This window comes from Melozone crissalis, unplaced genomic scaffold (genome assembly GCF_028551555.1).
Source record: "Melozone crissalis strain CALT ecotype California unplaced genomic scaffold, PUWL_Pcris_2 ptg000012l_1, whole genome shotgun sequence".
NCBI lineage: Eukaryota > Metazoa > Chordata > Aves > Passeriformes > Passerellidae > Melozone > Melozone crissalis.
The window spans coordinates 519953-546822 of record NW_026535790.1 but is presented as its reverse complement, the minus strand read 5'-3'; the positions used below and the strand labels follow the sequence as shown (position 1 = coordinate 546822).

General features: G+C 50.2%; 2 protein-coding genes across 4 annotated transcripts; both read left to right on the top strand.

Moving 5' to 3' along the window:
• Positions 1-3635: 3635 nt before the first annotated feature.
• On the top strand, positions 3636-10868 carry AMDHD2 (amidohydrolase domain containing 2). The gene is made up of 11 exons (XM_054270961.1): positions 3636-3932; positions 4512-4648; positions 5330-5469; positions 5805-5859; positions 6256-6468; positions 7490-7578; positions 8542-8686; positions 8938-9045; positions 9739-9807; positions 10237-10338; positions 10742-10868. The coding sequence occupies exons 1-11, from the start codon at positions 3850-3852 to the stop codon at positions 10828-10830; spliced, it is 1230 nt and encodes a 409-aa protein (XP_054126936.1). The 5' UTR covers positions 3636-3849; the 3' UTR covers positions 10831-10868.
• Positions 10869-12231: 1363 nt separating this feature from the next.
• CUNH8orf33 (chromosome unknown C8orf33 homolog) lies at positions 12232-20333 on the top strand. 3 transcript variants are annotated; one of them, XM_054270960.1, is made up of 6 exons: positions 12232-12315; positions 16111-16245; positions 16434-17116; positions 18583-18673; positions 18784-18930; positions 19054-20333. In XM_054270960.1, exons 1-6 carry the CDS (start codon positions 12300-12302, stop codon positions 19242-19244), a joined length of 1263 nt encoding a protein of 420 aa, XP_054126935.1. In that variant the 5' UTR covers positions 12232-12299; the 3' UTR covers positions 19245-20333. The 3 variants fall into 3 exon arrangements, with proteins under 3 accessions (XP_054126935.1, XP_054126934.1, XP_054126933.1); XM_054270959.1 differs by lacking the exon at positions 12232-12315 and adding an exon at positions 12994-13667 and having other exon boundaries at positions 18586-18673; XM_054270958.1 differs by lacking the exon at positions 12232-12315 and adding an exon at positions 12994-13667.
• The last annotated feature ends 6537 nt before the right edge of the window (positions 20334-26870 follow it).

The window sequence follows — 26870 nt, the reverse complement described above, 5'->3', positions numbered from 1 at the left end:
GAAGGGGGTGGCAGTGCCGGCACAGCCATGGTGCCTTTGTGTTCCGTGCGTGGCTGGGAGCGCTGCAGTGAGTCAGCCCTGCGGAGAGGAGAGGAGAGGAGCGGGGCCTCTGCAGCAGCAGCACCACAGGGACAGGGCCAGCCGCAGTCAGTGCAGGCTCTGGGAGGTTCAGGACCAGATGCCAGAGCTGCCAGCACAGACAATGCCTCCACAGAGCCTGCTGACCTTGTTCTTTGTTAACCCTTTCACACTGTTTTTTGTTTGTTTTTTTCCAAAGGCAGCAATTTTTGTTTTCGCTGCTGTTGGAGAAGCATTTTTCAGTACCAGCATTTTATCTCTGATTGCTCAGAGATTGGCGTTCCTGGGGAGATGTGGCTTCAGAGAAGCATAGTAACCTGGAAAAGAAAAGCTTTGGAGAAATAAAGACCTTGTTATGAGAAGCTGATCCCAGAAATGAAGTTGCTGTTTTTAATTACAGAGTAACAGCAGAGCTAATGACTGCAGCTCTCAGCAAACCTTGTTTCTTTCCCAGGCTGGCCACGGGATACTGATTGTAGGGCATTCTGATGTTTCCAGCTGGCTGTACTGTCCAAACCATCACTGTGCTCAGGCGAGAGTTACTTGTCTCTGATGCACAGGACTTGCAACCTCTGGCCTTAGTTTTACAGCTATTAACTATCTTTTTCTCTTGACATGATTAAATTAAACCCAGAGCACATCTTTGCAATGCCACTTGCCCTGAAATGGGAATTTTCTGTTTCACGGTCAAAGGATTTTGTCCCAAAATGCTTCTCCATTTTTGTTCCTGTTAAAGCTAATAGATGCTGTTATTTTTTTCTTCAGTGAGCTCCTGAGAGACACAGCTTTGCAACTTGTATCAGTGGTTTTCAGCCAAGCTGGTTCTTGTGTCACAACACAAAAGTACACAGGGAAAAATCCTGCCCTGACCTTACAGTATTTAGGGGCCGAGGCTTTTGGCACCCACACTGTACCCATAAGGTACCTACAGACCCCTGACAAGCTGGGCAGGTGCAGCTCCTGGAGAACTGGTGGCGTGTCTTTCCCGTTTTCCTTTTGCTGAGGGACAGGCTGCCCTCAACACAGGATCAGGTTTGGCTCTTCAGGATTCATCAAGGGGATAGCAGGGACTGTGTAAGTTCCAGAGCCTTTTCTGGCACTTTGAACTGTCCTGTCTGTGCTGTTACACCTGTGCTTTCTTCCTTTGCTTTTGGCAGAGGGGAAGAGGGTGACTTGAGTGGCAGAGAGTGAATTCAGCCACTCTCTTCTAATGGCTGTCTGATGAGGTAGGCTGAGGACAAATCTTGGGAAATCATGTATATTCCCAGCACTGGCAGTTTGCTCTAAGCAGCCTCCATGGCTCCTGTGTGCCTTGGGACAATTTCTTACACATCTTTGTGAATGCCTGTGAAAATCAGAAGACAAGGCCATATTTCAAGAAGCCCTCATGCAGCAGCAGTGCTGGCCCCTGCCCTGCTCCTGCAGCTGCTCCATGTGCTCCCAGCTCCTCCCAAGTGCACAGGTACAACTGCTCTTGCTGCCAGGCGGTGAACCTGATTTGGGAATTGAGCCAGATTAAAAATAACTCAACCTGAAGAAAAAAAACCACGTTTGCTAAAGAAAATGCAAGCAAAACTACAGCCTGTGATTCCTTCTGCCTGTTACTGGGGCAGTGGAGAGAAAGAACATGGAATTATTCTTAGGGGAGTGTGCAGTATTGGCAATGCAAGACAGGGCTAATTTAATGCTGAGAAATAAAGGGAGAACATCCAAAGGATTCAGACTGTAGCAGAACATGCCATAAGCTGGGCTGGGTGATATACCTGCAGCCTCCAGGAGCAGATGCCCGTTGCTTGGCACAGGCTGTTCTCTTCTCCCAGCAGCACAGACAGGAGCTCTCAGCACTAATCCAGGCTTGGGACTGGCAGCCTGAGGATCTGTGTGGCTGAAGGGTTCTGAGGTGAAGCTCTGTCACTGCTCCAGGTGGGCTCAAAGGCAGGATATTTATGGTGGGTGTTCCTATCTCTGCAGTCGGTGTTTGCCTTTACCTCAGTGTCTCTTCCACTGCCAGCTCGAGTCACTGTCACAGCCCTGTCAACTTGTGTGTTCCTGGGGAAGGGACCTGTTTGGCCACAGGCAGTTTGGGTGCTATACACGCCTTCTGACATCCAAATTCGATTTAACAGCTTGGATGGGCCCTTTCTTCTTCACAGACAGATAAGCAGGGCTGAGCGCTGTTTTTAGAATTCATCTTCTCAACTTCTGATTTTGGGGTCTCCTCCACCTGTATGAAGCTAAAAATCGTTCCCAGCAATACAGTGCTGGGTGTCCCAGATGTGCATAATTTCATGAGGAAAACCTTACAGCTCGTCCAGTTCCACCCCTTGCCATGGGCAGGGACACTTTCCACTATCCCAGGTTGCTCCAAGCCCTGTCAATCCTGGCCCTGGACACTTCCAGGGATCCAGGGGCAGCCACAGCTGCTCTGGGCACCCTGTGCCAGGGCCTCAGCACCCTCCCAGGAAACAATTCCTTCCCAATATCCCATCTAACCCTGTCCTGTGGTAGTGGGAAGCCATTCCCCTTGTCCTGCCCCTCCAGGCCCCTGTCTACAGTTCCTCCCCAGGTCTCCTGGAGCCCCTTTAGGCCCTGGAAGGGGCTCCATGGAGCCTTCTCTTCTTCAGGTGAACCCCCCAGCTCTCTCAGCCTGGCTCTAGAGCAGAGGGGTTCAGCTTTTGGAGCATCTCTGTGGCCTAAAACCAGTCTCAAATTCCCAAAACAGTGCTGCACATTGTTTTCCCAGCCTCAACCAGCATCATTCCCATCTCTTGCTTTCAGGCCCCTTCCCCAGCATCCTGCTGACAATAGGAGCGGCTTGTAGCATGGGTAAGCACTGACATCATGGAATGATAAGCATGGCTCAAAACCTAATAAAAATCCAAGTCCAGGCCAGACAGGGATATTACATTCATACACAATTACATCCCCCATCACTTTTCTTTCCTAGGAGAGATTCAGCAGCAGTGCTAGAGCCTACATCACCTGAGTGGAACCATGCCTTGTCAGCTTCCCTCGGGTACACAGAGGCTGGGGGCCCCAGGGTGTCACTGTGGGCATTTTGGGATGGAGGTCTCAGGATGGGTTCTCAGAGGTCTCAAAATGGAGTCTAGGATGGGGATCTCCGGATGGAGTCTCACGATGGATGGGGTGTCAGCATGGCTTCACGATGGGATCCCATGACGGGGGCTCAGGATGGGGTCTCACGATGGGATCCCATGACGGGGGTTCCGGGAGGGGTCTCACAATGGGATCTCATGACGGGTTCACGATGGGGTCTCACGAGAAGGGTTTCCGCCGCCGCCCTTCTCAAGATGGCGGCGCCCTTGCCGTGATGGCGGCTCTCTGAGGCCGGTCACGTGCCGCAGGGTGGGTGGGGAATCCCGGCACGTGCCAGCGCGCTCAGGTGACCGGGGGTGGGCGGTGCCGCGGGGCGAGGCCGCGCCCAGACCACGCCCCCGGCCCCGGTGCCCCGGGCTGGGACAGCGCCCCGGGCCGGCGCTCCTCGCGTGCCGCGGCGGCGCCCGCCCGCCCGGCCCCGTGGGGATTGTTCCTCACAGCGTCGGCTCAGAGCGCCGGGCAGGGGCGGGAGCTCACCCTCCGCCTGCCCCGGGGGCGGTGCTCCGGTGCCTCCGCCCCTCACCGGCTGTCCAGTCCCGCGGCAGCCGCTCGCACCGGAGCCGGGGCCTGGCTTTGCTTCGCCACTCCCGGTCCCTTCCCCCTGCGCCGGCCGCTAGGGGGTTCGCGCTTGCCGCCGGCTCCCGCTGCCCCGCGATGCCGTCCAACAAATCCGTCTCGGACGCGCCCATCGTGCAGTTCACCAACTGCCGCATCCTGAGGGAGCACCGGCTCCAGAGGTGAGGGCACCGGCGGCGCCAGAGTGGCTGGGGGTACCGGGGCTCTCGGGGGTACCGAGATGGCCGGCGGTACCAGGGCTGTCTGGGGGTGTCGTGTTGTCTGTGGGTGCCAGGGCTGTGGGGCTGCCGGACAGGCTGCCGAGCTGACCTGAGCCCTGCAGTGCCGAGGGACGGTCCCAGCTCCCCTTGTGCACCGGCTACTGGCGCTCCCCTTGCCGCGCTCTGCCGTCCCGTGTCCCCTCTGCCGGGTTTGGAGGGAGATGGGGTGGCTGCGGTGTACGGTCCCTGTTGTTTTGCCTCTTCTGCCAGCCCCTTGGTGTTTTGGCCATCATCACCACCTCATCCGAGGGGCAGCCCATGAAAATCCCACTCCTGTGAGTTTTGTAGAGCCAGAGCCAGGCAGAGAGGGCTGCTCGTTGTGTCCCAGCTGAAAGAGCCGCTGTGCTCTGGCAGACATCGCAGAGCCCGTGGCTGGAGCTGCCGGTGGGATGCACTCTGCTCGGGATCGCTGGGGCACAGCCACCTGCTCCGTGTGCTGCAGATGGCACCAGAGCTTGGTGTGTGTGACTGTCCCTCTAGGGAGGACCTGTGGGTGCGAGAGGGGAAGATCCTCAACCCAGAGAAGCTCTTCTTTGACGAAAAGGGCTCTGCTGATGTCCAGCTGGACTGCAAGGACAGCATCATCGCCCCAGGTTTCATCGATGTCCAGATCAATGGTACAGTGAAGCTACATGCACTCACAGACTGGGGGCGTCCCGGGTTTGTCCATCCCTGACCCCCAGCCCCACTGCCCATGGCCACGTTTCAGTTGCTCAGGGGAGGTGTTAGTCACCCAACCAATGACAAAGAGCAATTTTGCCTATGGTAGCTGCTATTGTGTAAGTGATCCCCTTTGGCCAGGTGAGGGTTTCCTCTGAACTCATTTTTATCTATATTTTACCCTGCACTTGCACATGCAGGATCCCTGCCCTACACTTTCCAGGATGTGGGAGGAGAGGGCAAGACTTCAATAACAATAGAGCAAGGAACAATAACAATTAACAGCAACAGCTCTGTTCAGAAGGAAAGAGGGGCTTGTTCTATGGTAGCTAAAGTTGGTAGGCAGTTCCCTTTTCGGCTGGGAATTGTCACATTTTTGCCCTGCATCAAAATAAAAAGGTTATGCTTGCAAAACACTGGATGCTATGGGAAAGAGCACTTAATCAGGGCAGTGATGGAGAGATTTGTACTTGTGGAACCTTGGAATGTAGGACAGAAGTGCTGGTGGAGCCCTCTGTGTCAGCACCCTACAAATGGAACATCTCCCTCCACTCACACAAAGTCTTTCTTCAGTGTTTCTGGGTGGAGCACACTCCTGGGGAAGCAGCAGTTTCACCCCTGTTTTGTTTGTGGTGCAGGAGGCTTTGGGGTGGACTTCTCTCTGGCTACAGATGACTTCAAATCAGGTATTGACCTGGTCAGTCAGAAAATCCTCTCCCATGGAGTGACCTCTTTCTGTCCCACCCTGGTGACCTCTCCTCCATCTGTGTACCACCAGGTAAGGAGCCTTCTCCTCTCCCATCTGCAGGGTGATCAGGAACTGAAGCTGGTATCAGGAGGTGGGTAGGCCAAGACTGGGATAGCTGCCAGGGCAGAGAAGCCATGGGCGTGAGGAGCTGGACTCTACCCTGGGTTTCTTGCCCTCAGCCTTTAGAATGCTGAGACAGCCACGTCTCCCAAGCAAGCTCTGCACATTAAGACTTGGAGACAGCCTTTCCTTTATGGGCTGTGATGGTCCCAAGTGGTCCAGCTACAAATCTCCCTGCAGACCTGACATTTGGAGGCTGGGGGGCTGTATCTGTGTTGCCATGTCTGACAAACCCCTTTCTCTAGGTTCTCCCTCAGATCAGTGTAAGAAATGGTGGAGCCCATGGAGCAGGAGTCCTGGGTAAGTGGATTTGTCCCTCTGTGGAGCTACTCTAGATGGGCAATTATCTTGTTCATGGTTGAGGTGAAAGAAGTTACAGAGCACAAATAGGGGCTGGAACCCTCAGTGGGAGGGATGCACAGGTGGGCACAGACCCACCTTGTCCCTTAGTCCATGCCTGGCTTTTATTGTGTTTTCTGTTGTTGTACACACTGCTCCAGCCCTTGGAGCAGTGGGGTGGCTTGGCTTGGCCAGTGGCCAGCACTGCATCCTCACTGTGCTGAGCTCACAGTCGCCTGACATGTGTTTTGCTGCAGAAAAATGGCAAGGGTGTGACTGGAGCAGAGTAGACACAGCAGGTTTCTTGGTCCTTGGCAGGGGGAGGAAGGGTCACGGTTCTTTGTTCCTGTTTGACAGGAGCCCACCTGGAAGGGCCGTTCATCAGCAAGGAGAAGAAGGGTGCCCACCCGGAGCACTGCCTCCGCACCTTTGAGGCAGGCGCTTTCCAGGACCTGCTTGCCACCTACGGCTCCCTGGACTGCGTGCAGATAGTGACCCTGGCCCCTGAAATGAGGAGGAGCAGTGAGGTGATCCGGGAGCTCACCAAGCGGGGCATCTGCGTCTCCCTGGGTAAGGGCCGGGGCACCCAGGGCGTGGGGGGAGCTCTGGCCGCCCCTCCCTTGGGGCTGTGGCGTCTCTGACACTGTCTCAATGCAACTGCACAGGGTGGGATTCTGGATGTGACAGACCTGTCACAAATGGGGACCTCGCTTGATGCTGTCAGTCTGTCGCGGCAAGGGCCCAAGTTTCTATCGACTTAGGAGCCCCTGCAGTAAGCACAAGGTGCTGTTCTAACACAGGGAAGAATAGCAGTCTTAGGTGGAGGTTTGATGATGTGGAAGGTTCAAACTCTGAAGTTCCACTGCTTTAGGCCTTAGACAGGCGAAATCATTTTCCAAAGGTTACTGTTGGTTTGATAACTCTGTTTTTCAACCAGCAGTAGTGTAGGAACCTCTCCCTCCAACATCTGGCTGGCCTCTGACTTAAACTGGCTGCATTTTTCTTTTCCTTTGCTTTACAAACTCTTCTTTGTCTCAGAGCATTGAAGATTTTTTTTTTTTAAAGGGAGGAAGTTATTCAGGGTTAAATTAAACCTCAAGTGAAAAGGGCATTCATACAGCAGACTATCTCTTATCCCAAAGCCACATAAAGAACTCCAGAAAGGCAAGGTTAGCCCACAGAGCTGCTGTCCTGTTGGGGAAACAGAAGTTTCTTTCTGGATAGTTTGATTCCCATATGTTTTCCTGGCAAAGTTCCCACTGTTGTGAGGGTGTCCTCTGATAATTCTCTACAAAACATTTAAGTATCTGAGGCCAGCAGAAAGGTGTATCATTGGACCACAAACTCAGCCTGAAGACAGCATGCTGTGAGCAAGGCAGCATTGTGACAGCTGTGGTGTGAATACTGAAGGAGTTCAGGTGAAACACCCACTCCCAGAATCCCCCCAGGTCACAGACAGATGTCCAGACCATCTGAGACCTCAGGCCAGGGTGGGCATAAAAGCATAGTCCAGTGATGGAGTGTCTTTGCTCCTATAGGGAAATCAGTGGAAAGGTGGGCAGAGGAATCAGGGGTTGGTCTGTGTTCCCAGGTCACTCAGTGGCTAATCTCTCCCAGGCTGAGGAGGCTGTGCAGCACGGAGCAACCTTCATCACTCACCTCTTCAATGCCATGCTGCCGGTGAGTCCCCAGAGGCACTTGCCCTGCTCCAGGGCTGCTTTTGGGCTTTCTCTCCTGCTCCCCATGGGTCTGTGTTCTCCCCAGCTGGTTTTGTACCATGCTTTGTAGTGAAGTTTTGGCACTGAACCTCTGGCTTCACATTCCTTTTGCTGGATCTGAAAGAGAGTCAAGGATGTAGCGACTCTTGAAGTTCATCACAGAGAAGGACTAGGAAGTGTTGGTGGGTGAGAGCGGGACATGCCCTTGCTGGGTGCACCCAGAACCCCCTCCTGTGTGTGAGCAGCAGGGAAGGGGGGATTCTACCCCACTCAGGTGAGACCCCACCTGCAGAGCTGCCTCCAGCCCTGGAGCCAGCATCAGAAGGATGTGGAGCTGCTGGAGTGAGTATAGAGGAGGCCACAGAGGTGCTCCAAGAGCTGGAGTCCCTCTGCTCTGGAGCCAGGCTGGGAGAGCTGGGGGTGCTCACCTGGAGAAGAGAAGGCTCCAGAGAGACCTCAAAGCCCCTGCCAGGGCCTAAAGGGGCTCCAGGAGAGCTGGAGAGGGATTTTGGACAAAGGCCTGAAGTGGCAGGACAAGGAAGAATGTTTTCCCACTGTCAGAGGGCAGGGTTAGACTGAATATTGGGAAGAAATTCTTGGCTGTGGGGGTACTGAGACCCTGGCACCCAGAGGAGCTGTGGTTGTCCTGTCCCTGGAAGCATTTAAGGTGAGGTTGGATGGGGCTTGGAGCACCCTGGAATAGTGGAAAGTGACACTGCCCATGGCAGGGTTTGGAACAAGATAAATTTTATGGTCCCTTCCAACTCAAACCAAGCTGTGATTCTGTGATTCACGGCCATGCCCAGGTTTGCCTGGTAAAGCTGCCAGGCACTGTGATAGAGATGGCACTGCATCCCCTGAAGTGAAGTCTCAGCCAGTGTTGTCCTGGTCCTCCACAGCTTGTCCCCTTTCTCCCCTCGAGCAGTTCCACCACCGTGACCCTGGCATTGTGGGGCTGCTGACAAGTGACAAGATTCCTGCTGGGCGGAGGGTCTTCTATGGCATGATTTCTGATGGCATCCACACCAACCCCGCTGCCCTGCGCATTGCCCACCGAGCCCACCCCAAAGGTGAGCCATGGCAGTCCCCACACTGTTACCAGCCACTCCAAGCACTGTACCAACTCCCAGAAGACCTTTGTGTTGCCATTGCTGTCTGGAAGGTCACAGCCACATGTGCTCATCCCTCAGTCCTCTCGCTTTGGTGCGATGTGGCTGGAGACACCTGGTTCCTCTCTGGGAGGGTCAACAGAGCACAGTACTTGGAGGTGCAGCAGAACCAGCAGCAGTGTTGACAAGGCCCCTTTCCTTCTGTTCCCCAGGGCTGGTGCTGGTGACAGATGCAATCGCTGGCATGGGGCTGGCACCGGGTCGGCACACGCTGGGTCAGCAGGTAGTGGAAATCGATGGGCTGAACACGTACATCGCAGGTAAGTGCTGTCCCTCTGCTGAAGAGCTGGGGACTGCTGCCACTGGCACCATTCCTGAGGAGCTGAGCACACCTTGCTGTCCCTGTCGGTGTGTGGCAGCGTTTGTGCCACCCGCTTGGGTTTTGATGCCTGGTGGATCTGCAGTGACTTGGCCTTGGGGATAATGAAACTCCTGGTAAAGAGGAGAAGTGTGCCACCCTCATGGAGGATCTGGCCAGTTATAGCTGTCTGCAACATCTTTGAAAGAAAGCTTCATTGCCCAGTGTCAAGGGTCTTAGAGGTTCAGGGCATTAGTAAGGACAGAGAAATCTTAGAGATATTTATTGTCCCTTTTCTTCATTATAACACTACTACTTCCTGCTAGCTAAATTCCCTAAGTTTCACATTCCCAAGCAGATGAAGACTGGGACGGTATTTCAGTGAAGGAGCATTCCTTTCTCCATTCCCTTTCTCTGGCAGCAGATGCCTGTGTTGTGAGCTGGTTTCACCCAGTGCAGCTGGTCTGATAGTGGAGCTGGGGATAACACCCACATACCTGTTCCTGTGCTCCAGCAGGAAGTGGCTGCAGGGTCTTCAGCTTGCTCCTCCTGCAACACAGGACTTCTGCACTTCTCGTCCCATTATGCTTCCCTAGTGCCCTGCTGCTTGCTGTGAGCTATGGGCGCTGCTCAGTGCCATCCTGTTCCTTCCCAGGCACAAAGACCCTGAGTGGCAGCGTGGCGACCATGGACACTTGTGTGCGACACTTCCAAGAAGCCACAGGTAAGAGAGCCTTGTCCACAAGTTGCTGCTCCCTATGTTGACACAGGAGGAGGTCTTGCTTTTGCCAGATGTGTCCATTTCACCAGGAATGTTCCCTCTCACCTGAGACATGGTAAGGGCTGGGATCAGTGCCCTCAGTTCCCCCTTTTTGAGGGGGAACTAATAGAACTAATGAGAGGTGAACTCTCCTGCTTCTTCCTCACAAAAGTGCATGGTTTTCTCTTCTCCATACCCTAGGTGTTCAGTTTTCCTATGCCTGCTCTCTCCTGTAGGGATATGTCCCTTCCCAGCTCCAGCTGGCTGTGCTGAGGGTGTTCCAGCTTGGGTCCATCAACTGCCTGGTTGGGTGTTGCCTTGTCCAGGGGGACTGGGGCTGCTCTGGCAGTGGGGCTCTGGCTGCCCTAACATCTCCCAAATTCTCTGTCCAAGGGTGCTCGGTAGAGACCGCGTTGGAGGCGGCGTCTCTGCATCCCGCTCAGCTCCTGGGGATTGAACATAAAAAGGGGACACTGAATTATGACTCCGATGCAGGTACTGGTGTGGGCACAGCACGTACTGGTATGGAGACAATGGTGTCAGGGCTCACAGTGCTGGAGCAAAGCAGGGGCTGCTTTGTAAGCATATGCTCATGCCCTGTTTTGGTGGGAGCTGCAGGGAGACTTGCTCCACCTGGGATATGCTCTGGGCTTTTGCTCCAGTGGTTTTTCCCTTTTGCTCCAGTGGTTTTCCCTTGGATGCTGGTGGTGTTTGGGAAACCCTTTGGAGTGCCCCCCACATCTCAGCTGAGCAGAAAGCAGAGCTGCCATTGCCAGGATTGCACTGCAGTGCCATCCTGGGGTGGGGAGAAACCCTTCCCCAGTGATCTCAGCTCTCCCCAGCCAACTGCAGCAGCTCCATTCTGACAGCTGCTTTCTTTCTCTCTTGTCCCACACAGATTTCCTAATGCTGAATGACAGCCTGTATGTGCAAGCCACGTACATTGCTGGCGAGGAGGTCTGGCGACAGGATGTGTCGGGCATGTGACCCTGGGCTGTCCCAGTGCCCTCCAAGGCTCACTGGCACTCTGGCAACCACCCCACTTCTCTCTTTTGGTTTTTTTTTTTCCCAATTCTTTCCTGCAACTCTCTCAAAGGAGCCTCATACCAAAGAGCTGCATTTTCCAGCTTCCAGTTACAGCCATGCCTGCTGCAAATTTGTTGGTGCTCAGTTGGTGGGATGGGAAAGAAGGCAGCTCTGTGCTGGCAAGGAATGCCAGTCCTGGAGTGACCTACAGGACTGTACAGCTGTCCTGCCCCCAGACAGGTGCTCCTGTCACCATCTGACAGCAGTGAGGAGTTGTCCCAGCCTTTGCACAGTTTATACAGCACACACAAACCTGCTCTGCACCTGAGGCAGGCTCAAGCCATTCCAATTCTTCTGCCTGCTGTTTGCTTTGCTCCCAGGCAGCCATGACTTGTTAGACATCAGCTTCCACCAGCTCAGCTCGCAGCTCTTCCCTTGATAAGGTTTCTGTTGCGTAAGCAGAAGCTGAGGATCATGTTTGGATCTCCTGACAGCCCTTCTGTCGTGAGTCCTCAGAGCAAGGCTGCCACAGCTCGCTCAGTCATTCAGCTCAATGTCCTTGTGGGGCTGAATCCTCAGGGCAGAGATCAAACCCAGGAATACCAAGGCATTGCTGGTCCTTTGTGCCTTTACCCTGCATGGGCATTGAGTCTACAGAGCTGGAGATATGAACAGCGTCCTACCACATAAAACTGCTCCTTTCACTCCTTGCTCTGTCTGGATGGGTTCTGCAGGCTCTGTGCCAGCCATACCAAGAAGAGCCTTTGCATCGCCTGATGGGTTTGTTCATTCCTCAGGCTATGGATGGGAAACTTTGCTTTAGGAGATGCAGCCAGACTGGTGGTGACAGGTTCACAAGCCTTCAGTCCAGCTCAGGCACTGAGGGAGAGGAAAACTGCAGTGCGATTCTGGCCTTTCAAGATGGATATGATAACTCATTATTTTGTGCTCATTATCTTCTCCAGTACTTGACTGTCAGATTTTTTCCTGATGCTGGGACACTTGTATATGAAGGCCGAGGCTAATTTCAACCCTACAGAATAAGCCTCGAGATAAAGTCTCAAGACAACCTTGGTTAAGGCTCAAACCACTGAGGTGTTTTTTGTAATGAGGAGATGGCTCAGACAACAGCCAAGTCTCAGTGAGGGTGGAGATTGTAAGGCAGACAGAAGTCACGTTGGGATTGACAGAAATGTACCTATTTTTCCAGTACCATTTTATAATCTTTAGCAGCAACATTTCGAAGTGATTCCCCAGCACTTTAGAGCCCTTTGTCAGCCTTGGAGAATTTCTAACATCAACTGCCAATGTCAAGAAAAATTATAACCTCCATGGTTTGAACATTTGAGAGACAACACACCCTGTGCAGTGACAGTACTGACCTCACGGGGATCAGCTGGCTGTTGTTGGAAACAATCCAATAGGGAAAAATGCCTATGAAACAAGGTGTCTAACTTTTTATTTACAAAATTAAATAATCAAAAGGAAATCTAAAACAGAAATGGGAATAGACAGTACCAGTAGGTGTGTATTAACCTTTTTTGCCTGCCCTGGTGCTTGCTGGCACGGCCTCCGTCAGGCCGGCCTGTGAGGGGCCGGGGCTGGTGTGGGCGCTCCTGCGGGGATTTGGCGCAGGGAAGGCGGCGCCGCCGGATCCCCGCGGCCCGCTCCGTGGGCACACGTGTGTCCGGCACAGTGTGGGGCTCAGGGGAGCAGGAGGGAGGCGCAGGGGGCACAAACAAGGTGGGCGCTGGGGCGTGAGGCCCGGCGCGCTCGGACGGAACGGCGGCGGCAGCGCGGGGAGCGGCCGGAGCGCTGAGCACGGCCCGACCCGCCCGCCTTGAGCCCGCGGCCGGGGGAGGATCCGCGGAGCGTCCGGGGGGCTCCGAGAGGCCCAGAGCGGGCCCCGAGCTCCAGCTGGTGGTGCCGGCCCGGGCGGGGCCGCTCCCGGGGCGCACACGAGGCCCGTGACCGGAGGTGGGCGGTGCGCTGGGGCCGCTTCCTCCGGCGGCGGCGCGGGGAGCGCGGCATGGAGCAGGTAAGGCCCGGCCCGCGCCCAGCCCCTCTCACCGCACCGGGCCCGAGCTCCCGCAGGTTCTCCTTTCCAGCTCTGGTGCCTTTCGCAATCCCTGCTCGTCTCCTTATCCTGAGCATTCTTTTCGTTCCCCGTGTTTTAGTGTGCTTTGTCCCAGGCGGGCTGCAAACCTTAACTTCCACCTGCTTTTCAAGAGGCAGCCAGCGTAGAAGGATAGCACATGGGGCCTCAAGGGCTCGTGTTTAGGCTAAAGACAAATTCTGTGTGTTACCAGAGCTGTGCTAAAGGGAAATTTCCTGCTGTGGAGACATTATGCCATTGCCTGAGCTTCAGGAAAAAATGAGAAATCTTCCATTTGGGGCTTTTAAAAAGGGACAGGTGGACAAAAAGATGAGAAAGAAATGTGTGGGAAGTCCTGGCTTGCCGAGAGTAGTAGGGTTTCTTGCTAGTAAGAGCTGTAATTTTTGTAATGCAGAGGGCTCATTTGGTGCTCTCCACACAGGACATGTGTCCCTGTGCTGTGTTGATTTATGGTATAATGAACTGTTACACAGCGCACTTCCAATGTAAAGCCAGGTCTGACCTCCTGTGAGAAGGGAGGCCTCAGAAAACTCAGTTTTGGAGGTGAGAGTTTTGTGCTTCTAATCGTTCTGCCTTCCCCACACGATGTCCAAGGCTCCCCAAGGTGTGTTTCAGGAGGAGCTGGAGTGGTGCATTTCACAACTGGAGGCAGATCTCCATCTCACTCTGCACCCCAAACTAGGTATGTTCCTCTTTATCAGTGCACATCCCCCCTATTCTGGCCTTGGGTGTGATTTAGCAGATATGGATGTTTTTCTGTTTCTTCTCTCTTTTATATTCCCTGTTCTTCTGTTATTTGGGATTTGTTCTAAACACAGGACAACATTGGGCTTTAAGGACTGTGTTTCTGGAAGCAGTTTTATCTTTCTTTCATTTAGTGTTTGTTCTCCCTGTTTTCTGTATTCTTTGTCATGTTCTATTTTTCCCATATAATGACTTGTTTGGTTCTGCTACAGCTCTGCCTTTGTTTTTCATCTTAAGGAAATACTGTGCCAGCATGGCTGGCCCTCAAACACCAGTAGGTTTATTTTTGTGAAGCTTGTTCCAGGGAAAAATTACACGGAAGATAAAATTCTATAAGGTCATAGTTTGATCTTGTAGAGCTGCAGACACATGTCCTGCTGCTGGTCAGTACCTGACCTTGGCAGAGCACTGTGAACCCTGTGTAAGATGCTCAGGTGAGGGTTTGCTGGTCCACCTGAGGATGGAGCAGTGACTGACAGGTGCCTACACCTTGTGCTTGAGCATCAGGAAGAATTAAGACTTGTGGGAGAGGGTTGTGATTGTTTATCCTGGAGAAGAGAAAGCTCTGGGGAGACTTCAGAGCCCCTTCCAGTGCCTCAAGGGGTTCCAGGAGAGCTGGAGAGGAACTTGGGACAAGGGAAAGAGGGACAGGACAAGGGGGAATGGCTTCCACTGCCAGAGATAATGCTTAGATCAGATACTAGGAAGGAATTGTTCCCTGGCAGGGTGGGCAGGCCCTGGCACAGGGTGCCCAGAGCAGCTGTGGCTGCCCCTGGATCCCTGGCAGTGCCCAAGGCCAGGCTGGGCAGGGCTTGGAGCAACCTGGGATAGTGGAAGGTGTCCTGGACATGGCAGGAGTGGATGAACTGTGAAGTTTCTGCCCAAGCTATTCTGTGATCTGACCATTTTGTTAGAAATGTGTCCTGTACTGGTCCCCAGTGCCCAGCAGCAGGGAAGGCAGCTCCTGGAGGGGAAGCAGGAGCTGAGCACAGGAAGGAGACAGCAGAAGCAGTGCCCTGGTCAGAAAAGAGCCCTTTTGCACAGTGTGTGAGCCAAGAGAGCTGAGCAGTGCTGCTGATGGTACCCAGGCTCTGCCTGGAGTCCCAGTTGCTGGAGAAGTCTGGTGAGGAGGCTGATCCAGCATCTAGCCAGGAATTCAGGGTCAGAATCAATGAGTTGTTTGGCTGTAGCACTGTATGCATGAGGTACTCAGCTTAGAGTAACTCCCAGGTGAAGGAGGGAAGCAGCTCCCTGGAGCTTTCTGTAGCTCTTGTTGTGTAACTGGCCTGGATTGCAGCTAGCCAAACCCCTTGAAACAGGAGTTGCTGTAGTCAGGACCCTGACACCAGGTGCTGTGAAGGTACATCTCACTTCTGTCCCACCACGGCATTGCCTGAGACAGGGAGGGGATTGTCCCATCCTGCCCTGCCCTGGGGCAGCCTCACCTCCAGGGCTGGGGGCACTTTGGGCACCACAGTATCAGAAGGGTCTGTGACTGTTGGAGTGTCCAAGGAGAGGGATGTGAGGTGGGGAAGGGTCTCCAGGGGAAGCCAGAGGAGGAGCAGCTGAGGGCACTTGGCCTGTTCAGCTGGCGGAGAGGAGATGGAGCACAGAGCTCACTGGGGCTGCAGCTCCTCCTGAGGGGCAGCTCCGATCTCTGCTCTGTGACCAGGGACAGGGCCCAGGCAAGGGCTGGAGCTGTGTTAGGGGGTGATTTTTAGGCTGGATTAGGGGAAGGTTCTTTCCTGAGAGGATGGTCAGGTGCTGCAGCTGGGAGAGGTGGGATGTTCCCATTCTGCAGTACCACTCTCAAGTTGTTCAGTGGCTTAAAATAAGTGGGACAAACACTGCAAGACTATATTTAGTGCTTCCAAGTTGAGGTCTTGGGTACCACTGTCACAGAACAACTCTTTTTAGAGAATTTGTTCTAACACAAAAGCTTTGGATTCTTGTGTTCAGGCTGGTCTGTAAGCAAGAGCAAGAGTCCTGCTTTTCAGGGTATGCCTTCTGTTTAGATTTTTTCCAGTTTTCCAGAGAAGAGACACTGAGTTAGGTTCTGGAATTTGTCTTCTCTTGAAGGAAAGATTGCTAAGCCCTCTGTAGCTTCTGTGCCATTAGCAGTGCACTTACTGCAGTGTAAGAGTCCGACTGTCAGTAATAAGTTAAGATTTTTTTCCCTCTCTGTAGGAACATCTCACAGTATTTGAGCTTCTGGAAGCACTTGGAGTTCCCTTTCAATTGAATGCTAGTTATGGATTAGTTAGAGGTGATGTGAACACAGAGCACATTAAGAGAAGAGTCACTCATCAGCATCCCACTGTGTGGATTTTAAGGCCCACTGTAAACTGCTTCTTGTCTCTCTTGGTGTTTTCTGAGTGCAGCAGAGGAGACCCAGCACATTTTCAAGGTCCTGCACTCCCCTGCAACTCCTCTCACAGAGAAGCAACAAGTGATGAGCAATGAGTTTGGGGATTGTCATCTCAAGATGGATGAGGGTCAGAAGAGCATTGAGAAAGGTGAGCTTCAGCTGTCTCTCGGGGGATGGTGAGATTTGGTTCTTTTCTGTAGATTTCTTAGGGTGCAGCATTAATTGAGTCACCTCTCTGGCAGTGCCTTAGAGTGGAAGCTGCAGTGGCACCTCCATGGTAGGAAATTGGTTCACTGGGAACACCAGTATTGAAACAATATTCTTTATCTTTTGTAGGCATGACCCCTGATGATGTGGAAGTACAGCCAAGCAAGGGGCAGACTGCAGATGGTGTGAAACAGTCTGAGCCAACCCCTGAGGCAAAACCTGAGTTGTTCACATCACCTGGCAGCAGCTTCCAATTTGATTTTCCACTTTCCAAGACCGACCCAGAAGCTGACCCGGGTGACAGTGGTGCTGAGCAGGTACAAAACAATGTCAGAGCCACCAAGCAGGAGAACTGGAATGGCCCCTTGAGGTTTGCTGCCTCTGGACAAGAACCCAGGTTTGCTTTCAACTTTGCCATCCCAGATGAAGACTGTCCTCATCTTCAGTTACTTCCAGGGAGCCAACATACAGAGGACACAGCAGATTCTTCACTGCCTGCTGAATCAGCAGGTCTGCCACAGGCTGCAGCCTTGCAGGAGCCTGAGGTGACTCAAGTGACAGGGAATGCACCCAAAGAGGATAGAAGCCATGTCACATCAAAGATGCCCCAAACAGAGACAGCCCCTGCAGATGAGGCAATGACAGAGAAATCAACAGGAGGTGGAGCTGCCAAGAAGAAAAAAAAGAAGAAGCAAAAAGCACCTGTCAGTAAAAACAAAACAGAAGAAACTGAGGCCAGCAGGAAGGCAAAGGTGGAACCTAGCAGCTGTAAAATTACAGATACTTCCCATCAGGATGAGAAGACCTCTCAGGTAATTAAATGCTGATGGAATCCCATTATTTATAAACCCTCGAGCTAGAGAGCCACTTTATCTCTTTGCACAGATGAACAATTAGCATACTGCCCTGAGATGGAAGCTGAAGGACCACATTTGCTGCTTACATGTTCCAGCAGCTGTTTGCTTTCTCTGCTACACAGCTGAGGAACCTGACCAGAGCAAAGGAAGTTAATGGTCCTTCAGATTTGTGCTGAAAGATTTCATGGTTAGGCTTGTGACAGCTAATCCTGGGGAGCTGGATGCCATGTTTTCTTAAGAAAATAAAACCAGGAAATGGAGGTAGCTGTCTTTAGTTTGTGCCAAGCTGGTGCCTTGTGGGTGCTGAGCCAGGCCCTGTAGCTCGTGTGTGTATTGCAGGATGAATTGCTTTCGTAGCACAAGGAGCAAAGCCAAGGCACAGAGCTGCCACCTGGTGTAGCCAAGGAGCTGTGGTAGAGCTCAAGGGTGCTTCTGAGAAGGTTCCTCTGTAGGGCATGGGCCAGAAATCAACTGAAATTGCAGGTTATGTGTAAACACAACATTAAGGCACACCCTGAGGTCTTCTATTCTGCTGCGGTCAAGGTCTTAATTTTATTTCACTTTTCAGCACTGGTGTAAGTTTTACTAACAAACAGTGCCAGCTCATCCATACTATAACACAAGATTGCACAAAACCTTCCTCTTCTTATTATTTTACAAGGAAATTGCACTGAGTGTTCATTTGCCTCTGGAACATTTCATCCAAAAGTCTGCTTCACCTGCAGTCCTACCGATAAACACTGCTGAGCACCAGAGACATAGGAAGAGTTGAAGGTCAGGTAAAGCCCTTCCAGTCCTTTGGAAGGAGGCTGTTGTAGGTAAAAGGAGACAGTGTTAGGGCATTTGTATTTACATGTACATAACAGTTAAGAATTGCTTCAGTCCCAGGGTGCAGCCCTGTTTCCCTGTCCCACTGCTGAGTTAGCTTTGCTCAATGGCGCTTGGCTTCCTTCATCTCCATGGGCTTCATTTTCCTTGTCCCTCATGCATTTCTGGCTGAGCAAGCACAGAGGAGCTGAGAAGAAAGACTCAGCTTCTGATTTTGCCCATTGTTTGCTTTTTTAAACTTTGTGCAGGTTTGAGGATAGGGGCTTTTTGTTGTTAATGTTTATTTATCCCAGCTGTAAGTTTCTTTGAAAGCTGAATAGCTTTCCAGAAAACAGCACCTTCTGAGCAGTAGCCACACATTAAATCCATCTGATAGAGACAGTGAGTTGCAACTAAACATTTGCACAGTGCTTTTAGTTTATCTGATGAAAAACACTAGAGGGAAAATGTCACGAAGTCTATTAAGTGATTGCCAGAACATAATATTTCAACTAGTCCTGACTTTATGGAGTTCCCTTTCATCCTGTGTAGCAACTGCTGCTGTAATTTTTGGGTGATTTACCTCCTCTTGCTCATGTGCCTCATGTTGATAGCAGTCAGATGAGCAGCTGTGGAAAGAGGTGGACTGGTGTGTGAACCAGCTGGAACTCGGCTTGAAGACACAGAAACCCACTCCAAAGCAGGGTAAGTGTTGAAGTAAAGAAGAGTTCTCTCCTGGGGGCAGCATTGGCAGGAAGGCAGGGGCAGAGCCTGCAGGGAGCCCTAACGTGTGTGTTGTTTCTCCTTTGGTGCAGCTGAGGAGGCTCTCAGGGCCATCAGGACCCTGCGCAGTGACAAGGCTCCCCTGGTGAAGAAGCGTCAGCTCATGAGAGCCATGTTTGGAGACTACAGGAAGAAGATGCAGGAGGAGCTGTGCAGAGAGCTGAAGCTTATGGAAACAGGTAGGAGAACTTTGCATGCTGAGAAGGAGAAGAAAGGGCTTCAATCCTGCCCTATGCTTTGCAGACTGAGGCCTCACTATATGAGATGACTGAATGTCTCTTATTTTTTCTCCCCTCTTTAAGCTGCAAAATCTGCCAGGATCGTGGAGTTGAAGGGAAGCAGCCACAAGAATGGCCAGTTCATCCGGAAGTGCTTGGGAGCTTGCAGGAAGAGCCAAGGTTCAGCAGAATCCTCTTCAGAGTCACACAGGACACTTAACACAGGCTTATTCAATTTCACAGCTCCCCAAGAATTTCACTTTAATTTCTTCTAGAAAAGTCACTTTGACTAAAACTGTGCCAGATCTCCTGTAAACTGAAGAATGGTGGAAAGGTGCTGTGCAGTAGGAAATGTCATGTGTGAATCTCCGGATCTTCTTCCAGGGTGCCTTATCTGGAAGTTTAAATCAGATCTGCCTACTATGCATATGACCCCAAAACTCAGCCTACATAAGTGCTCCTCTGTGCTCACACTGGAGAAAGGCACCTTTGAAGGGCTCAGCAGTGTGGAAGGATCTGCTTTCTTTTCTGTAGAATTGACATCAACTGTAGAATCTGTCTTCTATACCATGAGATTTTTCCCTTTCTCCCGTTGCTTTTAAATAGAGCAGAGCCTTTCTAGCAGCCAAGGTGGCAATGCATACAGCAGGGAATGGTTTGGAATCAAGATCCAGAGCAGTGAATAGCTGAGTGCTTCCACTCCCCAAGTCTGTGTGAATGCAGCTTCTGGCATCCAGCAAATAGCAGCAGTGTGTCATCCCTGACATGGAGGAGCACGAGCTCGGGGTCTTTGGGGGAAAGTGAGACCCATTTTTGCTCATTCATCTCTTTCATTGACAGGTACAGACCTAGAATAAAACTGCACATCATGATTTAATCCAGCCCAGAGATGTAAGGGCAGTTGTTTCCATTAAAACTGGGAAATTTTTTGTTGCTGAAGCCAGGTTCTGGACAGCTAGGAAGGATGTACAATCAACTCTTAAATAAAGTTTACTTTATTAGTAGCTCAGTTACAACCACTAGTGCCTCAGAAGGAAGATTAGCTGCATGCCAGCCTTGGGTGGTGATAAAATAAACTGTCACAGCCTGAAGACTCTCTTCCATTTGATTTGTATTAAATTTTGGCTTTTTGAATGTGTGTTTCCACTCAGTAAGGCTTGGGTCACTGAACCCTTTGCTTAAGTTCATGCAGAAGATCTTCCCACCAGGCATATAAAATGCTGAAGGGAGAGAAATGCTGTGAAAGGCTACATGGTATCAGGTGTCCCTAGGCAGCAGTGCTTTCCTGCCTTTTATAGTCCAGTCAGCCTGTGTGAAAAGTGGGAAATGGGGAGTGCAGCCAGATTCCAGGGAATGCTGAGAGATGGTGAAAAACATTGGCTATGAAAGACTAAAAACCTGATTGTGGCTCTAAAAACTAAATTTTATTACTAAGCTCTGATGGCAGGCAGTTGCATCTACAATAATTTTTTATTTCTTTAAATTGTAAATATTTAAAAAGAATATTTTAAAGAATTTCTGTCTGGGCATAAGAAGAAACTGAACCTGGGTAACATATGGTGGGGAGAAACAGGTAATATACATGATGAAGAGAAACATGGACAAATTAATTTGTCTCTTGTAAGTCAATAGATGAAAACTGGAAATCGAGATTGGCACACTTTATTTGCCAAGGAGCACAGCTGTTACTTTGAATTATAGAACCATCTTAGACAATTTTTTTTTTTTATTTCCAGGATTTTACATTTAATATAAAAAGCTATGTCCTTGTCTTGCTTTTCATGTTTTCATGCTGTTTACTGAGATTCAAGAGCATCATCTACATGACCTTGGAGCTACAGCTGTTTGCTTCCCTGGCTGATTATGCAGGAGATGTCTGGGAAATAGTTACTTTTCTCCTTGTTATGTCTCAGGTAAAGCTAGAGCTGCTGAAATATTATAAAACCCTTGCTGCAGAAGTATTCTGGAAAGCATTCTTACATAATTACTCATGTTCATTAGGCATTCACAATTGTACTAAAGATACCAGTGAGGTGGACATTTGGTGTAACCCGATCCAGCAGTTATCTTCAAAGGGGTCAGAGAAAACTCCATTCTAATATGAGAACACCACCTTTGGTTTTCCAGAGGTCTGAATAATGCTGACCTGTGAAACCAGCTCCTTTTCCCTTTTCTGTTCCTTCCTTACTGGAGGACTTCTGTCTGTGTGATGTATCAGTGTGATACATGGTGTTCCTGAGTGTCGTGTCGGCTCGGTTCCACAAGTCAGCCATGGATCTTGGCAAAGCATTTTACCTTTTTCTGTCTGCTCCCTGATTTTATAGTCAGGGTGATGCCTCCTGAGTTTTTGACAGATGTGCTCAAGTCACTTCATTAGTGATTGTATCTTGAAAAGGTGTCTGAAACTACAGTGGTCTGTACTTCACTTTTAAGCTTTGCTGTATTGTATTTGTTTGAAAGGAAACGAGCAATTATATTAGAAGTTAGGAAATTCCATGGCTGCTCCATCCATCCTTTCCCCTTTTAGAGAGGCCACAGTGCAGTCTTAATGATGTTTTTTAAATGCTGTGTTTTCCCCTTTTTAGCGTTTCTGTCTTTAGGATTTCAGTGCTCTTTGTGGTTTCAGCGATGTCCCTTATTAGAGCAGTGTCAGGTTTGGATCAGGGCTTTGCTCTACTGGTAACTGTAGTTCCTGTGGCTGGAGGTTTGGTCTATGCCCCAAGGCATTAATGATGTATAGCAGTGAGGGAGAAGGGAGATATTCTGATCTACCTGGACATCTCTGGCCCACTGTTCTTGCTTTAAGGAATGTATCTCAGTTTTGATAAAAAGTTGATCTCAGTTCTGACCTGCCTGTTTCTGCATCCTCTCCTCAGCTTTGTGCATGACTTTTGAGTTTGGTGCCACCAGGGTGACTGGACTGGGAATGCTCTATCTCTCTGCTGACTGGCCACCTAAATGTAGAGCAGCAGTGCCAGGCCCAGGCTTGTAGGCAACAAACTGCTCACAGAAGTATCCAGGACAGCTGTGGGCTCAGGAATGAATTAAAGACAAGGCAAAAGGGGATGGGAAGTTCCACAGGGCTTCTAGAGCAAAACTTACTTCACAGCATCAGTCTTGGAGAGCTAAAAGCTGGGGATCAGCTTCTAAAGAGAATAGAGGGTTACAGAGACACTGTAACTTGTCTCAGACCATTCACTGCATCAAAACTGGGGAATTGGTTCACTTTTGGGAACAAAGTGAAGAATTTTAGGGTTATTTCTGTGGCAGGGTGAGACCAAAAATGAACACAGAGGCAGCAGAAATCTGGGTGTGATCTCTGCTCCTTTTAGGCTCTGCACCCTCCTGTGTAAACAGATCCCCCAAGGAAAGCTTAGGAAATACAATTCCATTCCAGGCAGACCCGGCCTTCAGGGCATGGCCTGCCCGCCCCCACAGGCTGGCCCTGTCCCTGCTGGCACTTTAGCTGCTACCCTGGGCACTGGGCACTAATCAGACATTTGTCCAACCCCTTCTCCTGAGCTTGGTCAGTAGAAATGCATTTATTGGTCCTTGGGCTGCCCATCTCTGAGTAACCAGGGGGCAGAGTCACCAAGGAACAGCCCACAAAGAATCTCCAAGGGATCTCTACAGAGTTCTGCTGGAATTATTTACAGAATCCCAGGAGGGATCCCAAGACCAGAAAGAAGCCAACATTGGTCCTGCTGATCTGATCCTGTGTTTCAGGTGACTGATGCTACCTTGTCTCACTTCAATTTTCTAGATGCTGAGGCTGTGGACATAGCATCCAATCGCTCCTAAAGGATAACACACTATCTTCATTTGGGGAGGGAAATCCTAGCTTTTCTTTGAATTAGAAAGAGGAAGAACTTACCACTTCAGGAAACTGGAAAATTCTAACAGAAGGAGAATTAAAGATCAATTAACTTACAGCTCCATAACAAAAAAAAGAGGAGAGATGCTGTTTTAAGACCATAGAGAACTGTGCCAGATGATCTTGTATTTTTCTAAAATCTTTAGAAAGCTGCCTAAAATTTTTATGCTCCTCACTGTTTCTGCTGCTTTAATCTTTAGAACTGTGGAAGGTTTGTAAGACATGTTGCTTTAGAAAATCCAGCTGTGGCATCCCCAGTGGTTTGATTGCTGACACCAGTCCTCCTGTGCATGCTGGCAGCTGGGGAGTTCTGACCACTGGCAGTGTTTGGTCCATTTGGCTTCTTCCCTGTGAGTACATCAGCAGGCATGAGCAGCTCCTGATATGTCACCTCTATAATGGAAGAAGTCTGGGTTGTGTATCTCCCATTATCATCATGCTTCTTCTAATGAAACAAAACCCAGGTGTGGAAGAAGCCAGGAAAGAGAGGAAAAGCAAACTGTCCCTGCCATCCACTTCTTCTTCCCCCAGTAATGTTGGCAAACACCTGGAGTATATTCAAGAAGGGCTGGATAAGTATCTGGAGAAGCTAAACCAAGTCTTCTTCGACACAGAAGCCAGAAAAAGGGATGGCCACCATGATCAGAAGTCCCTCCATTGCAGAAGTGCTGATGTTATGTCAGAAACTAAGGAACACTCAGGAAAGGAGGTGGGACACTCAGCATCTGTCAGGCTACACAAAAGTTCAGGCAGGAGACTTAAAATGACTGTCAGACTCAAGCCAAGGTAGAGCTCCTGGCTAAGGGGGTTAATCCTGGCTGGTACAGTGAATCCTGATGAAACACAGAGAGGGAAGAGGTGGGAGGAAGGCATCTCATTTTGGAGGTAATGCATTCCTATTTTTGTCCTGCTGATTTCAACATTACACAGTCTTCCAGAGAGAGCTCTGTGACTCATGTGGTGTACATGTTACACGTGAAAGATGTCACTGTTGGCATTGGCATCTATGCATGTGTGTAGCTATTATGTAAATTACTGCTTCCCATAGAAACAGGCATAATTTCTTACTTCAGGAAATTATTGTGCAGCTCTTCAGCTGTTACAAATCTCCCACTTTCCCCTCACACAGCAGTGTTTTGCCAATTTTCCCAGCTAAGGGTCTGGCCCAGTACAGTACAGGAGCTCTGCAGACTTTTATCTAGAGGTACTGAGCCATAGGAAATATTTCAGGAATTTTTCTTCTGTGCACAATGATCATGCAGTGTACTCTGTAAACATGAAAGGCAACCTGCAAAATTCTCTTTGCCTTGACCAAGGCCATTTTTTAGGGGCTGAAACAATGCAGGCCTCTGTATTTTTATTATTAGCTTCATTGCAATGCATCAGATTCTGCCCTTGAGTTGACAGTTTTCATGGCAGCTCCCTGAGGCTGTGGCACTTTATGCCAGCAGCTGTTTCTCCCACTTTCTCCCTATCCAGCAGCTGTTTCTATTCCTCATTCCTGAGACATGGATCCCTTAGTGCCAGTGCCAGTGTGTCATGGAACACCTCCTGGGTCCAGGTGGGAGCACCACCATGAAGCCTTCAGTGCAGAGGAGACCTTGCAGTCAATAATGGTGCCCTGCCAAGCAATCAAGAGACAGATGTGAACAGCCTTTGCAGTGAGCTAGGATGTTGTAACTTCCTAAATCCTCCAGAGCTGCCTGAGCTATCTGAGGGAATTAGTACAGCTGGTTGGAGGTAGAGGGACAGATACACAAAATATGTGGCTGTTTTTTGAAGTACATAGGCAGGAAGAGTAATTCAAGTTTACTTGGTAATTCAAATTTATTTAGCAGCCAGTTTAATTTACTGAAGAAGATTCTATTTTATTAGATCTGCTACAGATAAAAAAATAGCAATGATTTTTCATTGCATAAATAGATCATGTTGCAAAGTAACAGTGTTGGCTTATTTTTCTGCTGTGGTTAAAGATGTCAGAATACAGACTGGGAGAAAAGGTGCTGTGATCACTTTTCACACAGTTTAATCTAGTGCTAGCTAGCTTCAGGGGACATTCACTTGCTTAGAAAAAGGAAGTTTTCACACACAAATCACAGTACAGGTCACGTTTGAAGGGCCCCCAGTGGCTCAGCTGGTCCCACCTCCCTGCTCAGGCAGGGTCATCCCAGAGCACATGGCACAGGATTGTACCCAGATGGTTCTGCAATATCTGCAGTGAGGGAGAGTCCATCCCCTCTCTGGGCAGCCTCTTCAGTGCTTGCTCAGTGCACAGAAAGTTCTTCCTCATGTTCCGGTGAAACTTCCTGTGCATCAGTGTCTGCCTTTGCCTCTTGTCCCATTGCTGGTCCCTGCTCAGAGCCCTCCCTGCAGACAGGGACAGACAGGGATTTTATTTGTCATTCATTAGACTCATCTAAGCTTTTGCCCAGTCGGGTAGAATTAATATTTTCTTAAGAACTCCTATTTGTTGCTATACCTTATGATCTAAAAATCCTTTCTAGATTCCCCCCGCCCCCATTTCCCACTTCCTGCCTGTCCTTGTGGAAACTGGGCAGTCCTCTCATTAGAGCCAAAACAGGAAAAAATGAACGGATTCAGAAGTGCAGGAGGGATAACATGGGTGTCTGTCACACACAGCAAGAGTGATAGAGCAGTAAGCAGATTATTTGGGAAATAAATTTACTCAGAGAGTTTCCTGCTTCATTAAATTTACTCAGAGTTATTTTTCAGGTTTTTTTTTTTCTTGTTGCTTCAGAAGCAACAAGAAAGCAATGGTGGTAGATGGCAAGGAGGCATGGGCCTCCCACATGCTGGAAAAATAGATTGCCAGCCACAGTGCAGGACATGCTATGGGTGGCAGAGCACATGTGCCTGCTGGGACAAGGCAAGAGTGGAACCTTTACATTGCCATGGATCTAGAAAAGCCACAGGGCCAGCTTTGAGCCCCACAGGAGCGGGAGGTCTGTGCAGTCAGGAGTCATTTCCAAAGGGTCTGTGTGCTGTCACAGCAAGAACTGGAGTTCAGAAGAAGCATGCCTGGAGTGTCTGTCATCAGGGACTGCGAAATACCCACTGGGTAAGTTAATGGTGGCTTGCCCAACTCTGATGGGCCTGTAATTGTGTATGCAGAGTTTGACATGGATCAAACATGACTGCTGGAAGTGCTTCATGGTCAGCAATCTCCAGTGCTGTCCTTAACCCAAATACAGAATGACAGAATAGTGTGGGTTGAAAGGGACCTTAAAGCCCATCTTGTTCCAAACCCCTGCCATGGGCAGGAGCACCTTCCACTAAACCAAGTAGCTCTGAGCCCCATCCAACCTGGCCTTGAACACTTGAGGCAGCCACAGCTTCTTTGAGTTGTATCCATGGAAATCCTCATGGTGATGTTTCAGTATCAGCACAGATTCATGTAAGCACAGCAGAATGGACAGAGTTGTGAGGGAAAAAAAGATTATTCATCTGCACAAGGTTCACTTCTATTGCATAGTACTGGGCCTTCTCACTTTTCCAGGTCTGACAAGAGTAGCAAACTTTCTGCAGTGCATTCCTGGTGGATTTTGTGTGTTTTCTTTATGCTGCAAGAGCCTCTGCACCTTCAGTTCATCACCTGATTCAGTCTGCTTCCTCAGCCCATCATCGGCCCTGAAAACCTCCTGGATGACTAAAACAGTCCTGAGATTAAATCTCTGTGGGTGCCATGGTGCAGTGACAGACACCTTAAATGACATTGCCTGAGCTAATACGGTTGGGATGTGTCTGTAATCCTCTCAAGCCCTGCATCCCACTGCTCTGGGAGGTCTGTGCTGCAGCTGTTGTGTTGCAAAGCAGAGAGGTTTGTAGAGAGAGGGTGTCTGTCATTACACCTGTGCAGCTTTCCTGCCTGAAAGGTGTCATTTCTCTCAGGAGAGATCATCCATCTGCCACATGAGTGTTTCAGGGTGCCTCTCATCTGTGTACAGTAGAACATCCTGAGCTGGAAGAGACCCACAGGGATCCAGGGCAGCCCCTGGCCCTGCCCAGA